The sequence below is a fragment of the Hyperoodon ampullatus genome (genome assembly GCF_949752795.1).
Source record: "Hyperoodon ampullatus genome assembly, chromosome: 9".
Classification (NCBI taxonomy): Eukaryota; Metazoa; Chordata; class Mammalia; order Artiodactyla; family Ziphiidae; genus Hyperoodon; species Hyperoodon ampullatus.
The window spans coordinates 6,387,903-6,404,122 of NC_136922.1; the positions used below are offsets into that span (position 1 = coordinate 6,387,903).

Below are 16,220 nucleotides of genomic sequence, written 5' to 3' on the forward strand. Positions count from 1 at the left end.
TATATGTATATGTATAGCTGATTCACTTTGTTATACAGCAGAAACTTACACACCATTGTAAAGCAATTATACTCCAATAAAGATGTTAAAAAAAAAAGATGTTAAAAAAAATAAAGATACTCAAGGCCAAAAAAAAAAAAAAGGTTTCAAAAAAAAAGGAATGAAAAAGAGTAAAATCTACAGAATTTATAGAATACCAACAACAACTAAATTGTTATGTATATTATAGGAGTCCCAGAAGGAGAATAAAGAGAGAAAAGGACAGCAAGCTTATCTAAATAAGTATTGCCTAAAAAATTCCCTATCCTGGGAGGGAAATGGACATTCAGATTCATGAAGCCTAAAGATTCTCAAATAAGAACAACCCAAATAAATCTAGACCAAGACACATTATAATCAAATTGTCAAAGTCAAGGACAAAAAGAGAATTTTTAAAGCATCCAAAGAAAAACAACTCATCATATATAAGGGAACTCCATAGGACTATATGCAAATTTCTCAGTAGAAACCTTACAAACCAGAAAAGGGTGGGTTTTTGTATTCAAAGTACTGAAAGAAAAAAAACCCTGCCAGCCAAGAACACTATACACAGCAAAATGATCCTCTAAAAATGAAAGAGAAGAAGTCTTTCCCAGACAAACAAAAACTGAGGAAATTCGTCAATGCCAGACCTGACTTGAAAGAAATTCTTCAGGGAGTTCTTCAAATTTCAATGAAAAAGTATTAAGCAATAAGGTGAAAACATATGAGAGCATAAATCTCATACATATAGGTAAATGTATAGACACATATAAATGAAAGTACTGTAAAGTATTTTAATACTAATATAGCCCTAATATAAAAGTTAATAAGTAAAAATTTGTTAACAGACACACAACATGAAAAGAAGCAGACTGACTACAAGAACACGAAGTGTAAATGGGGTTGAGTAAAGTGAATGTGATTGAAGTTAAGTAGTTATCAACTTAATATAGGTTATAACTACAAGATTGTTTATTTAGGCCTCAAGCCAACCATAAAGGGAAAACATAAAAGGTACACGAAAAATAAAGAGAAAACACAAAGCAAATTATTACCAAAAATTCATCAAATAACAAAGGAAGAGAGCAACAGAGAATGAGTGGGACAAAACAACACCAAGACAAACAGAAAACAATGAACAAAATGGTACTACTGAATCCTCATTTATCAATAGTTACCTTAAATGTAAATGGATTAAACTCACCAATTAACTGACACACAGTGGCTCAATGGATTAAAAGAAAAAAAAATCTGGTTATATGCTGTCTACAAGAGATTCACTTTAGAATTAAAGACACACACACATAGGCTGAAGGTAAAGAGATGGAAAAAGATATTTCATACAAATGGTAACCCCCCAAAAGCAGAAGTGGCTATACTTAGACAAAGTAGACTTTAAATCTAAAACTGTTTCTAGTTACAAAGAAGGTCATTATATAATGCTAATTATAGGGTCAATTCAACAGGAAGAAGATACAGCAATTATAAATATACATGCAACCAATATCAGAGTATGTATATATATATATACAGCAACTACTGACAGATCTGAAGGCATAAATTGACAGCAATACAATAGTAGGGGACTTCAATAGCCTACTAACAATAATTGATAGAACATCCTGACAAAAAAGATAAATTAAAAAATAACTGATTGAACAACACTATAGACCAAAAAAATCTAACTGATGTAACTGATCTAATAGAATTTTCCACCCAGCAAAGACAGTATTCACAATTTTCTCAAATGCATATCGAATATTCACCAGGAGAGATCACTGGTTAGGTCACAACACAAGTCTTAAGAAATTTAAGAAAATCAAAATAATTTTAAGTATCTCCTTCAACCAAAATAGAATAAACCCAGAAATCAACAGCAGCAAAAAAACAGAAAATTCATAGACACAAGGAAGCTAAACAACATATACTTGAACAGCCATTAGTTTAAAGAGGAAATAAAAGGGAAATTTAAAAATATCTCAAGACAAACAAAAATAAAAACATAAAATAAAAACATAAAATAAAAATAAAAACATGCTAAAACCTATTGGATACAGCAAAAGCAAAAATAAGAGGGAAATTTAGAGTGTTACATGCCAATATTTATTTAAAAAAAAAAGATCTCTAATAAGCAATTGAATCTTATACCTCAAAAAATTAGAATAAGAAGGACAAACTAAGTCCAAACTTAGCAGAAGGAAGAAAATAATGAGGATCTCAGCAGAAACAAATCAAATAAAGACGATAACAATACAAGGAAAAAATCAATAAAATTAGGTTGGTTTTTTAAAATATAAGTTGACAGCCTTTTAGCTATATTAAGTAAGAAGAAGGAGAGAAGACTCAATAAATAAAATCAGAAATGAAAGAAGACACATTACAATGGATTCCATAAAAATAAAAAAGAACATAAACTGTATGGACAATTATATGCCAACAAATTTTGGACAAACTAGAATAAATGAATAAATTCCTAGAAGCATACAACCTACAAAAATTGAATCAAGAAGAAATAAAAAGCCTGAGGAGTCCAAAAAAAAAAAAAAAAAAAAGGAAATTAAATAAGTAATCAAAAATCTCCCAAATTAAAGCACAGGATCTGATGGCTTCTTGTGTAAATTCTACCAAACATTCAAAGAAGAATTAATACCAATGCTTCTTGAACAAAAAAAAAAAAAGAAGAGGAAACAATTCCAAACTTATTTTATAAGGACAATTTCATCACCCTGATATCAAAACCAAGTAGACATTATAGGAAAACGATATGCAAATATCTGTGATGAACATAGATGCAAACATCCTTAATAAAATACTAACAAACCAAATTCAACAGCACATTAAAAGGATTATACACCATGATCAAGTGGGGTTTATCCCATTGATGTAGGGATGCTTCAACATATGAAAAGCAGTTAATGTGATACAACATAATAAATAACAAAATAAAATAAATAAAAACACCTGATATTCTGAATAGAGGCAGAAAAATCATTTGACAAAGTTTATCATCCATTCTTGATAAAAACTCTCAACAAAGTAGCAAGATAATGACCTTACTTCAACATAATAAAGGCCATAGTGAAAAGCCCTAGCTAATATTAGACTCAATGTGGGAAGAGGGGAATGGAAATCTTCCTTTCTAAGATCTGATACAAGGCAAGGATAGACATTCTTGCCACTGATATTCAATAAAGTACTGGAGGGCTTCCCTGGTGGCGCAGTGGTTGAGAGTCCACCTGCCAATGCAGGGGACACAGGTTCGTGCCCCAGTCTGGGAAGATCCCACATGCTGCGGAGTGGCTGGGCCCATGAGCCATGGATGCTGAGCCTGCACATCCAGAGCCTGTGCTCTGCAACGGGATTGGCCACAAGAGTGAAAGGCCCGCGTACTGGAAAAAAAAAAAAAGAAAAATACATAGGGGCTAAACAATGTGTTACTAAACAACCAATAGATCACTGAAGAAATCAAAGGGAAATAAAAAAATATCTAGAGACAAATAAAAATGAAAACACAATAATCCAAAACCTATGGGACACAGCAAAAGCAGTTGTAAGAGGGAAGTTTATAGCAATAAAATCTTACCTCAGGAAACAAGAAAAACCTCAAATAAACAACCTAACCTTACACATAAAGCAACTAGAGAAAGAAGAACAAACAAAACCTAAAGTTAGTAGAAGGAATGAAATTATAAAGATCAGAGCAGAAATAAATGAAATGGATTTGAAGAAAATAATAGGAAAGATCAATGAAACTAAAAGCTGGTTCTTTGAGAAGATAAGCAAAATTGATAAACCTTTAGCCAGACTCATCAAGAAAAAAAGGGAGAGGATGCAAATCCATAAAATTAGAAACGAATAAGGAGAAATTACAACTGACACTGCAGAACTACAAAGGATTATGAGACTACTACAAACAACAATACGCCAATAAAATGGACAACCCTGAAGAAGTAGACAAATTCTTAGAAATGTACAACCTTCCATGACTGAATCAGGAAGAAATAGAAAATACGAACAGAGCAATCACAAGTAATGAAATTGAAACTCTGATTAAAACACTTCCAGTATACAAAAGTACAGGATCAGATGGTTTCACAGGCAAATTCTATCGAATATTTAGAAAAGAATTAACACCTATCCTTCTCAAACTATTCCAAAAAAATTGCAGAGGAAGGAACACTCCCAAGCCCATTCTATAAGGTCACCATCACCCTGATACTAAAATCAGACAAAGATATCACACAAAAAAACAAAATTACAGACCAATATCACTGATGAACATAGACACAAAAATCCTCAACAAAATACTAGCAAACCAAATCCATCAACACATTAAAAGGATCATACTCTGTGATCAAGTGGTATTTATACCAGGGATCCAAGGATTCTTCAACATACGTAAATCAATGTTATACACCATATTTACAAACTGAAGAATAAAAACTATATGATCATCTCAATGGATGCAGAAAGAGCTTTCAACAAAATTCAACACCGATTTATGATGAAAACTTTCCAGAAAGTGGGCATAGAGGGAACATACTTCAACATAATAAAGGCCATGTATGACAAACCAACAGCAAAAATCATTATCAATGGTGAAAAACTGAAAGCATTTCCTCTAAGATCAGGAAGAAGACAAAGATGTCCACTCTTGCCACTTTTATTCAACATAGGTTTGCAAGTCCTAGACATGGCAATCAGAGAATAAAAGGAAATAAAAGGAATCCAAATTGGAAAAGAAGAAGTAAAAGTGTCACTGTTTGCAAATAACATGATACTATACATAGAGAACCCTAAAGATGCCACCAGAAAACTACTAGAGCTCATCAATGAATTTGGTAAAGTTGCAGGATACAAAATTAATACACAGAAATCTCTTGCATTCCTATACATTAACAATGAAAGATCAGAAAGAGAAATTAAGAAAACAACCCCTTTTAACATTGCATCAAAGGAATAAAATACCTAGGAATAAACCAACATAAGGACACAAAAGACCTGTACTCAGAAAACAAGAAGATACTGATGAAAGAAATCAAAGATGACACAAACAGCTGGCGAGATATACCATGTTTTTGGATTGGAAGAACGAATACTGTCAAAATGAATATACTGCCCAAAGCAATCTACACATTCAATGCAATCCTTATTAAATTACCAATAGCATTTTTCACATAATTAGAACAAAATTCTTACAATTTGTATGGAAACACAAAAGACCCTGAACAGCCAAAGCAATCTTGAAAAAGAGAAACAGAGCTAGAGGAATCAGACTCTCCTGATTCAGACTGTTCTACAAAGCTACAGTAATCAACACAATGTTACTGGCACAAAAACAGAAATATAGATAAATGGAACAGGATAGAAAGTGCAGAGATAAACCTGTGCACCTATGGTCACCTAATCTATGACAGAGGCAAGAATATACAATGGAGGAAAAACAGCCTCTTCAATAAGTGGTGCTTTGAAAACTGGACAGTTACATGTAAAAGAATGAAATTAGAACACTCCCTAACACCATACACAAAAATAAACTCAAAATGGATTAAAGACCTAAATGTAAGATGGGACACTATAAAACTCTTAGAGGAAAACATAGGCAGAACACTCTTTGACATAAGTCGCAGCAAGATCTTTTTGAATACACCTCGGGTAATGAAAAGAAAAACAAAAATAAACAAATGGTACCTAATTAAGCTCTTTGACATAGTTGCAGCAAGATCTATTTAAATACACCTCCTAGAGTAATGAAAATAAAAACAAAAGAAAACAAATGGGACCTAATTAAACTTAAAAGCTTTTGCACAGTAAAGGAAACCATAAACAAAAAAAGACAATCCACAGAATGGGAGAAAATATTTGCAAATGATGCGACAAAAAATGGATTAGTCTCCAAAATTTACAAACAGCTCCTGCAGCTCTGTAACAAAAATAAATAAATAAATAAATAAGAAAATGGGTGGAAGATCTAAATAGACACTTCTCCAAAGAAGACATACAGATGGCCAAGCGGTAAATGAAAATATGCTCAACATCGTTAATTATTAGAGAAATGCAAATCAAAACTACAGTGAGGTATCACTGCACACTGGTCAGAATGGCCTTCATCAAAAAGTCTACAAACAACAAATGCTGGAGAGGGTGTGGAGAAAAACATACCCTCTTGTACTGTTGGTGGGAATGTAAACTGGTAAAGCCACTATGGAGAACAGGATGAAGGTTCCTTAATAAACTAAAAATAGAACTATCATATGATCCAGCCATCACTCTCCTGGGCATATATCCAGTGAAAACCATGATTTGAAAGGATACATGTACCCCAATAGTCATTGCAGCACTATTTACAATAGCCAAGACCTGGAAGTGACCTAAATGTCTATCGACAGAGGAATGGATAAAGAAGTTGTGATATATATATATATATATATATATATATATATATATATATACACACACACACACACACAATGACTATTACTCAGCTATAAAGAAGAATGAAATAATGCCTTTTGCAACAACATGGATGGACCTAGAGATTATCATACTAAGTGAAGTAAGTCAGAGAGAGAAATACAAATATCATACAATATCACTTATATGTTGAATCTTAAAAAATGATACAATTGAGCTTATTTACAAAACAGAAACAGACTCACAAACATTGAAAACAAACTTATGGTTGCCAAAGGGGAAATGTGGGGGGAGGGATAAATTAGGAGTTTAGGATTAACTTATACACATTACTATATACAAAATAGATAATCAACAAAGACCTACTGTATAGCACAGGGAACTCTACTCAATATTCTGTAATAACTTTATGGGAAAAGAATCTGAAAAAGAATGGATATATGCATATGTATAACAATCACTTTGCTGTACACCTGAAACTAACACAACATTGTAAATCAACTATACTCTAATATAAAATAAAAATTAAATTAAAAAATCAAATTGCAGGCCAATATCCTCAATAATCATAGATGTAAATATCCTCAACAAAATATTAGCAAACCAAATTTAATAATACTTTAAAAGGATCATATAGAATGATTAAGAGGAATATATTCCAGGAATGCAAGTATGGTTTATTTTCCACAATGAACTGACATGATATACAAGATTAACAATTTGAAGCCTAAAAGTAATATAATCATCTCAATATATGCAGACAAACCATTTGACTAAATTCAGCATCCATTTATGATTTAAAAAACTTGTAACAAAATGAGTATACAGGGCACATACCTCAATATACTAGAGAACATATATGACAAGACTGTAGATTACATCATATTCAATGGTGAAAAATTGAAAGTTTTTCCTCTAAGATCAGGAACAAGACAGGTATCCGCACTCTTGCCACTTTTATTCAAGATAGTGCTGCATTTCCTAGCCAAAGCAATTAGGCAAGAAATAAAAAAAAAAAACTTCCAAATGATAATAGAAGAAGTAAAAGTGTCACTTTTTGCAGCTGACATGATATTACATATTGAAAACCCTGAGGACTCTATCAAAAAACTGTTAGAACTAATAAATTCAGTAAAGTTGCAGGACATACAAAATGAATACACAAAAATCAGTTGCAGTTTTATACACTAATAAGAAATAAGAGAAATTAAGAAAATAATCCCATTTATAATTATAACAAAAAGAAGAAAAACACAACCATACAAAATCTATGGGATACAGCAGTCATAAGAGTGAAGTTCATAGCAATACAGGCCTTCCTCAGAAAACAAGAAAAATCTCAAATAAACAATCTAAGCTACAAACTAAAAGAATCAGAAAAAGAAGAACAAACAAAACCTAAGGTCAGCAGAAGGAAGGAAATAATAAAAATCAGAGAGGAAATAAATAGACATTCAAAAAACAATGGAAAAAATCAATAAAACCAAGATCTGGCTCTTTGAAAGGGTAAACAAAATGGACAAACCTCTGGCCAGGCTCACCAAGAAGAAAAGAGAGAGGACCCAAATAAACAAAATAAGAAATGAAAAAGGAGAAATAATAACCGATACTGCAGAAATACAAAAAACCATGAGAGAATATTTTGAACAATTATATGCCAACAAATTTGACAACCTAGAAGAAATGGACAAATTTCTAGAAACATACTCCCCACCAAAACTGATTCAAGAGGAAACAGATAATTTGAAGACTGATCACTAGAAGTGAGACAGAATCTGTAATTATAAAAAAAAAAAAAACTCCCTAAAAACAAAAGTCCAGGACCAGATGGCTTCACAGGTGAATTCTAAAAACATACAAAGAACTTGTACTGATCCTTCTCAAACTCTTAAAAAGGACTGAAGAGAAAAAATCACTCCCAAAGACATTCTATAAAGCTACCATCACCCTGATACCAAAACCAGACAAAGACGATACCAGAAAAGAAAATTATAGATCAATATCTTTTATGAATATAGATGCAAAATTTTTCAACAAAATATTAGCAAACAGAATCTGACAACACTTAAAAAAAGGTCATACACCACGACCAAGTTGGATTCATCCCAGGGTCACAAGGGTGGTTCAACATAGGCAAATCAGTCAATGTGATACACAACATCAACAAAAGAAAGGATAAAACCCACATGATCATCTCAAGAGATGAAGAAAAAGCATTTGATAAAATTCAACATCCATTCATGATAAAAAACCCTTATGAAAGTGTATATAGAGGGAACATATCTCAAAATAATAAAAAACTATTTATGACAAACCAACAACCAATCTAATACTCAATGGTGAAAAGTTGAAAGCCTTCCTGCTAAAATCTGGAAGAAGACAAGTATGCCCACTCTTACCACTTCTCTTCTAGTTATTGCAAGTCCTAGACACAGCAATCAGACAAGGAAAAAAAATAAAACATATCCAAATTGGAAGGCAAGAGTTAAAATTGTCATTATACGCAGATGACATGACACTGTCATATATAGAAAACGCTGAAGACTCCACACAAAAACTACTAGAACTGATAAATACAGCAAGGTAGCAGGATACAAGATTAACATACAAAATAGGGTGCATTTCTTTACACTAACAATGAAATATCAGAAAGGGAATACTTAAAACAATCTCTTTTAAAATCACATAAAAAATACTTAAGAATAAACCTGACCAAGGAGGTGAAAGACTTTTATGCTATGAATTATAAAACATTAATAAAGGAAATTGAAAATGATTCAAAGAATTGGAAAATATCCCATGCTCTTAGATTGGAAGAATTAATATTATTCAAATGGCCATACTACCCAAAGCAATCTACAGATTTAATGTGATCCCTATCAAATTACCGATAACATTTTTCACAGAACTAGAACAAATAATCCTAAAATTTATATGGAACCATAAAAGACCTAGCATTGCCAAAGCAAAACTGGGAAAAAATAACCAAACAGGGGGCAAAACCTTCCCAGACTTCAGATAACACTGCAAAGCTACAGTAATTGAACAGTGTGATATTGGCACAAAAATAGACATATGGATTAATGGAACAGAATATAGAGCCCAGAAATAAACCCACACACCTATGGTCAATTAATCTTTGACAAAGGTGTCAAGAATATACAATGGAGAAAAGACAGTCTCTTCAGTAAGTGGTACTGGGAAACTTGAAGAGCTACATGTAAATCAATGACACCCTCATGCCATACACAAAAATAAACTCAAAATGGCTTAAAGACTTAAATAGAAGACATGACAGCACAGAACTCTTAGAAGAGAATATAGCAAAACATTATCTGACATAAATCATACCAATATTTTCTTAGGTTAGTCTCCCAAGGCAATAGAAATAAAAATAAAAATAAACAAATGGGACCTAATCAAACTTACAAACTTTTGTAGAACAAAGGAAACCATAAACAAAACGAAAAGCCAACTTATGAACTGGGAGAAACACTTTGTAAATGACACAACTGAGAGACTTAATTTCCAAAATACACAAACAGCTCCTACAGTTCAGGAACAAAAAAAAAAAAAACCCAAATAACCCAATTGAAAAAGGGGCAGAAGACATTTCTCCAAAGAAGACATACAGAGGGCCAACAGGCACATGAAAAGATGCTCAACACTGCTAGTTATTAGAGAAAGGCAAATCAAAACTACAATGAGGTACCACCTCACACTGATCAGAATGGCTATTATTAAAAAGTCTACAAATAACAAATGCTGGAGAGGGTATGGAGAAAAAGGAACCCTCCTACACTGTTGGTGGGGATGTACATTGGTACAGCCACTATGGAGAACAGTATGGAGGTTCCTCAAAAAACTGAAAATAGAGTTGCTGTATGATCCTACACTCCTACTTCTGGGCATATATCTGGAGAAAACTGTAATTCAAAAAGATACATGCACCCCAATGTTCATTGCAGCAGTGTTTACAATAGCCAAGACATGGAAACAACCTAAATGTTCATCAACAGATGAATGGATAAAGAAGATGTGATACAAATATACAATGGACTATTACTCAGCTATAAAGAAGAATGAAATAATGTCATTTGCAGCAACATGAATGGACTTAGAGATGATCATACTAAGTGAAGTAAGTAATAAAGAGAAAGACGAATACCATATGATATCACTTATATGTGGAATCTAAAATATGACACAAATGAACTTATCTATGAGACAGAAACAGACTCAGAGACAAAGAGAACAGACTTGTGGTTGCCAAGGGGGAAAGAAGGTGAGGGACAGATGGACTGGGAGTTTGGGCTTAGCATATGCAAACTATTATATATAGACTGGGTAAACAACAAGGTCTTATTGTATAGCACAGGGAACTATATTCAGTATCCTGTGATAAATTATAATGGAAAAGAATATGAAAAAGAATGTATATATATGTATTACTGAATCACTTTGTTGTACAGTAGAAGTTGACACATTGTAAATCAACTATACTTCAATAAAATAATTTTTTTTAAAAAAGAATTTAAAAACTTAGGGATAAACGTAACCAAGAAGGTAACAAACTTGTAGACTGAAAAGTATGAGTAACTAATGAAAGAAATCAAAGACATATAACAATAATCAATGGTCATAGACTGGAAGAATATTAAAATGTCCATACTATACAAAGCAATCTAAAGATTCAATGTAATCCCTAACAAGATTCCAATAGCATTTTTCACAGAAATAGAAATAAAATCCTATAATTTGTTTTGAAACACAAGAGACTAGAATAGCCAAAGCAACCTTGAGAAGGAAGAATAAAACTACATGCACCACACTTCCTGATTTCAAACTATATTATAAAGCTATAGCTTTATAATATAAAGCAATCAAAACAGTATAGTATTGGCATAAAAACAGACACATAGATCAATGAAACAGAATAGCGAACACAGAAATAAACCCAGACATGTATGGTCAGTTAAATTATAAGAAAGGAGGCAAGAATATACAATGGGGAAAGGACAGTCTGTTCAGTAAATGGTGTTGGAAAAAATGGACAGCCATATGCAAAAGAATGAAATTGGGTGATTATATTACACCATTCACAAAAATCAACTCAAAACAGATTAAAAACTTGAATGTGAGACCTGAAACCATAAAACTCCTAGATGAAAACATAGGAGGTAATCTCCTTGACATTGGTCTAGGCATTGATTTTTTGGATTTGACACCTAAAGCAAAGCAAGCTGGCAAAAACTAACAACTGGGACTGTATCAAACTAAAAAGCTTGAGCATCAAAAGAAACCATTAACAAAATGAAGTTACTCTATGGAATGTGAGAAAATATTTTCAAATCATACAACTGATAAAGGGTTAATATCCAAATTATATAAAGAACGCATACAATTTTATAGCAAAAATACAAACAATCTGAATAAAAAATGGGCAGAGGAACTGAAGAGACATTCTTCCAGAGAACACACCCAAATGGCTAACCGATAAATGAAAGCTGCTCAAGATCACTACTCATCAGGGAAACACAAAGCAAAACCACAATGAGATATCACCTCATACCGGTTTAAATTGTGATTATCAAAAAGACAAGAAATATCAACTGTTGTTGAGGATGTGGAGAAAAGGGAACTCTTGTACGCTGTTGGTGGAATGTAAATTAGTATAGTGACTGTGGAAAACAGTCTGGAGGATTCTCAAAAAATTTAAAAACTATCATATTATTCATCAATTCCACTTCTGGGTATTTATCTGAAGAACTGAAAATCACTCTCTCAAAAAGATAATTGCACCTGCATGTTCATTGCAGCATTATTTACAATAGCCAAAACATGGGAACAAGCCAAGTGTCCATCATAGATAGAGAAAATGTGACACAAACACACACACACACACACACACACACACACACACACATACACAGCAATGCTCAGAAAACTAGCAATAGAAGGAAATTTGCACAATATAATAAGAGGCATCTCTGAAAAACCTAAAGCAAATATCATACATTATCAGTGAAATTCTAAGTACTTTTCCTCTAAGATAAGTAACAACACAAGGATGTCCCCTCTCAGCATTTTAACTCAACATTGTGCTGCAGTTTCTAGCCAGTGCAGTAAAGCCATTCAGGGTAATAAAAGGTATTCATATTGTAAAGGGATATGTAATACTTTTATTATTCATTGGCGAGATTTAAAAAATAATTTTAACAAGACTAAAATATTGGTAGCAGAGCAAAATTTTATATTTTAGGCAGTAAATAGAATAGACAGTGTAGAAATAAATTAAGTGGAGAACAAATCTAAGGAATTATTTCAGTGTAGTATTATAATGAAGTGTAAATGGACAAGTAGATTATAAAAATAAAATATACACATTGAGAACAGAGAGAAAAGGAATCAATGTGTGAAAACTTTTGACAAAGTATCAAAATAATACATATGACATAAAGAATGCATTAACCAAACATGTAATAAAACTCCAGACTTAAAAAAAAAAAGATACCCAGCTATGTAGAAAACTAATGGGCTTTCCTTATGTCATGAAAAATTAGTGAAAATTTAGCAAATACATTTTAAACTAAAGCAATATAATAAAACTTTTTTGATACTATTCTACAATGTAAATTTTAGAGGAGGGTGAAAATTGTTTAACACTGAACAAAAATCAGACCGGAAATAAGGGTGATGATCTAAAACATGAAATCATATAATCACTATAGTTTTAAAGTGAAATGTTATAAAATAAGAATTTCATCTGCAGTTGGAAGTTTTTATGTTTGAAACTATAGTAAGTCTCTCTCAGATATGAAAATGGCTCAAACATATTTAATACACATTCTCAATATATAAAAATAAATATTTAGAAACAGGAAAATAAAAAGAACTAGCAGTTAGATATTGAAGCATTTAAACACATAGTGTTCTGGGGGTGTACGGGCTTACAGTGTCGGGAAGTGATGTTAGGAGTAAACGGGGCCTGTAGCCGTGGCCGCAGCTGAGGCTGGCGGGCAGGGCGCCGGCTGCCACTGACCGGAGAGAGAAGCTGCCTGCCGACGTCAGCCTGGGTCGCAGCCGCTGCCGCCGCTGTGGGGTAAACAGCCATGGCCAAGGACATCCTGGGTGAAGCAGGGCTGCACTTTGATGAGCTGAACAAGCTGCGGGTGTTGGACCCAGATGTTACCCAGCAGACCATAGAGCTAAAAGAAGAGTGCAAGGACTTTGTGGACAAAATTGGCCAGTTTCAGAAAATAGTTGGTGGTTTAATTGAGCTAGTTGACCAACTTGCAAAAGAAGCAGAAAATGAGAAGATGAAGGCCATTGGTGCTCGGAACTTGCTCAAATCTATAGCAAAACAGAGAGAAGCCCAACAACAGCAACTCCAGGCACTAATAGCTGAAAAGAAAATGCAGCTTGAAAGGTATCAGGTTGAATACGAAGCTCTGTGTAAAGTAGAAGCCGAACAAAATGAATTTATAGGCCAATTTATTTTTCAGAAATGAACTGAAAATTTCATTTTCTAGCAGGAGGGCAAATAAAGAAAAAAACCCCACAACCCCCAAACCAAAAAAACCTCTGTACCAATCCAGTGACTTGACTAATGACCCAAGTGTGTTGTGTGAGATGGTGTGTGAGGAATGCAGCATCTCTGAAGGCAATAAAACAAATCTGGGGGAGCTTGTTTCAGATGTCAGTGCCTATCTGCAGGCAAACACCCAGTGGCCATTGTGGTCCAGGTTCTCACCTCTTGCATTCTCAGTCTGAACTGAGCAACCTATAAACTTTTTGTAAATTCACAAAGCTTTGGAAGGAAAAGCAATAAATTATTATTTTCAAATGAAAAAAAATAAAAAAAAATAAAAATAAACACATAGTGTTCTGAATAATTTTAGTAAATATGATGGCAAAGTGGGGGACTAACTACAAAATCACTCCTTCTAAGTTCATATGGCTATTAAAAAACATAGTCCTTAATAAACAGGATCTGAAAGTGAAAAATACATTCAAGAGAGGAGAAATCTATTAGGCTCCAATCTTAAGTGTTTATAAAATAATGTTAAACTATTTTTTTTTACATAATATGGAAGTCTAAAGATTTGTCATTGCTCAACAAAAAAACTAAAGAGAAAATTTAAAATACATGCAGGTAGAATATACAGATTGCCAGTTATTTAAAAATATAACAACAAAGGAAGTAAACAATATAAAAGGGGCTCAATCTTTTAGAGCCAAGTACCTTTTTAAGACTGAAGAAATGTATAAAACTCTTCCTCCCCTGCTTACTCCAATATGTATCAACACTTGTAGTCAAAAGTTTACTGACTTCCGGGTAAGATGGCGGAAGAGTAAGACGCGGAGATCACCTTCCTCCCCACGGATACACCAGAAATACAGCTACACGTGGAACAACTCCTACAGAACACCTACTGAACGCTGGCAGAAGACCCCAGACCTCCCAAAAGGCAAGAAACTCCCCACGTACCTGGGTAGGGCAAAGCGGAGAGATTCCCGCACAGAGGATCGGTGCCGAGCGGCACTCACCAGCCCGAGAGGCTTGTCTGCTCGCCCGCCGGGGCGGGCGGCGCTGGAAGCTGAGGCTCGGGCTTCGGTCAGAGCGCAGGGAGAGGACTGGGGCTGGCGGCGAGAACTCAGCCTGAAGGGGGCTAATGCGCCACAGCTAGCCGGAAGGGAGTCCGGGAAAACTCTGGAGCTGCCGAAGAGGCAAGAGACTTTTTCTTCCCTCTTGGTTTCCTGGTGCGCGAGGAGAGGGGATTAAGAGCGCTGCTTAAAGGGGCTCCACAGACGGGCGCGAGTCACGACTGAAAGCGCGGAGCCCAGTGACGGGCGTGGGACGCTGGGGCTGCTGCTGCCGCCGCCAAGAAGCTTGTGTGCGAGCGCAGGTCACTGTCCACACCGCCCTTCCGGGAGCCTGTGCAGCCCGCCACTGCCGGGGTCCCGGGATCCAGGGGCGGCTTCCCTGGGAGAACGCACGGCGCGCCTCGGGCTGGTGCAACGTCACGCCGACCTCTGCCGCTGCAGGCTCGCCCCGCACTCCGTGCCCCTCCCTCCCGCCCGGCCTGAGTGAGCCAGAGTTCCCGAAGAGGCTGCTCCTTTAACCCTGTCCTGTCTGAGCGAAGAACAGACGCCCTCCGGCGACCTACACGCAGAGGCGGGGCCAAATCCAAAGCTGAGACCCAGGAGCTGTGAGAACAAAGAAGAGAAAGGGAAACCTCTCCCAGCAGCCTCAGAAGCAGCGGATTAAAGCTCCATAATCAACTTGATGTACCCTGCATCTGTGGAATACATGAATAGACAACAAATCATCCCAAATTGAGGAGCCAGGAGTCAGTGCTGTGCCTCTGAGGTGGGAGAGCCAACCTCAGGACACTGGTCCACAAGAGACCTCCCAGCTCCACATAATATCAAACGGCGAAAATCTTCCAGAGATCTCCATCTCAACACCAGCACCCAGCTTCACTCAACGACCAGCAAGCTACAGTGCTGGACACCGTATGCCAAACAACTAGCAAGACAGGAACACAACTCCACCCATTAGCAGAGAGGTGGCCTAAAATCATAAAAAGTCCGCAGACACCCCAAAAAACACCACCAGACGTGGACCTGCCCACCAGAAAGACAAGATCCAGCCTCATCCACCAGAACACAGGCACTAGTCCCCTCCACCAGGAAGCCTACACAACCCTCTAAACCAACCTTAGCCACTGGGGACAGACACCAAAAACAACGGGAACCACGAACCTGCAGCCTGCAAAAAG

General features: G+C 35.3%; 1 protein-coding gene across 1 annotated transcript; it reads left to right on the forward strand.

The window, feature by feature from the left end:
- Positions 1 to 13,547: 13,547 nt before the first annotated feature.
- On the forward strand, positions 13,548 to 13,946 carry LOC307058332 (intraflagellar transport protein 20 homolog; the record flags this gene model as incomplete). The annotated part of the gene is made up of 1 exon (XM_079711804.1): positions 13,548 to 13,946. One exon carries the CDS (start codon positions 13,548 to 13,550, stop codon positions 13,944 to 13,946), a length of 399 nt encoding a protein of 132 aa, XP_079567930.1.
- Between the last annotated feature and the right edge of the window lie 2,274 nt (positions 13,947 to 16,220).